Source organism: Formica exsecta, unplaced genomic scaffold (assembly GCF_003651465.1).
Source record: "Formica exsecta isolate Colony F162 unplaced genomic scaffold, ASM365146v1 C16377179, whole genome shotgun sequence".
Classification (NCBI taxonomy): Eukaryota; Metazoa; Arthropoda; class Insecta; order Hymenoptera; family Formicidae; genus Formica; species Formica exsecta.
In genome coordinates, this window is record NW_021847557.1 from 1 (window position 1) to 1,030 (window position 1,030).

A 1,030-nucleotide genomic window follows, 5' to 3' on the forward strand; every position below is an offset into this window, starting at 1 on the left:
CATCGAGAAAATAGAATTGGGAAAATACTGATGTGTTTTTCTGTATACACAAATACGAAAATAATATTCAGCACGAAATTAGATGCTAACGCAATACCTACTATTCACGGTTTAAAATTTCTGAGTATGAGTTGGATAGTTCTTCTTCATGCCATATTCTTCATGTTGAATTATGTCGGTGAGTAATTCGAAAAAGACTTATAGAATTAATACATATATACGTTTTTCTTTTTTACATATAACAGAAATGATTTTGTATATATAGACAATAAAGCATTATTATGGAGATTTACCATGGATTTCTCTATTCAAGTATTAAGCAACATAATCATACCAACAGATACCTTCTTATTTTCAAGCGGGTTTTTAATAGCCTATTTATATTTGAAGGATAAGATGGACAAAGAAAAAACCACATCGATTAATTACAAAGCAAAATTAAATGAATTCTTTATTCATATATTAAAAAGATTTATTCGGTACGTTTCTCTCGCTTATTTATACAGGCAATAAACAAGAACAATGCATATAAAAACAATTTAGAAATAAAATTCTACATAATAATATTATCTCTTTTTATGTATATACATATTTGTATGTCAAAACAATTTATTTTAAGATTGACACCTGCGTACATGATGATGATAGGAATACTGCAATTAAATTCGGCTTGGTACGACAAAAATTCACAATTTTATCCAAATTATAGATCTCACGAAATTTGTACGAAATATTGGTGGAGAAATTTTTTATACATAAATAATCTGTTCGATCTAGATTCGATGGTATATAAATATATTTAAAATAGTTATAATTAGTTCAATATTGCTTAAAGAATATTAAAATTTTATTTAAAATTTTCTGTTTTCTTACAGTGCATGATTTGGAGTTGGTATTTATCCAATGACATGCAATATTTTATAATTGCTACTGTGCTACTGATTTTGTCAACAGTGTAAGTTGATGTATCGAGGATATTATAATCAGCACAATATATTGGGCATATATTCAAATAAATATAAATTGCTAA

The 1,030-nt window shown here is 26.2% G+C and overlaps 1 protein-coding gene across 1 annotated transcript; it reads left to right on the top strand.

Moving 5' to 3' along the window:
* Positions 1–6: 6 nt before the first annotated feature.
* On the top strand, positions 7–977 carry LOC115238331 (nose resistant to fluoxetine protein 6-like). The gene is made up of 4 exons (XM_029812096.1): positions 7–178; positions 266–479; positions 620–785; positions 876–977. Exons 1-4 carry the CDS (start codon positions 31–33, stop codon positions 957–959), a joined length of 612 nt encoding a protein of 203 aa, XP_029667956.1. The 5' UTR covers positions 7–30; the 3' UTR covers positions 960–977.
* The last annotated feature ends 53 nt before the right edge of the window (positions 978–1,030 follow it).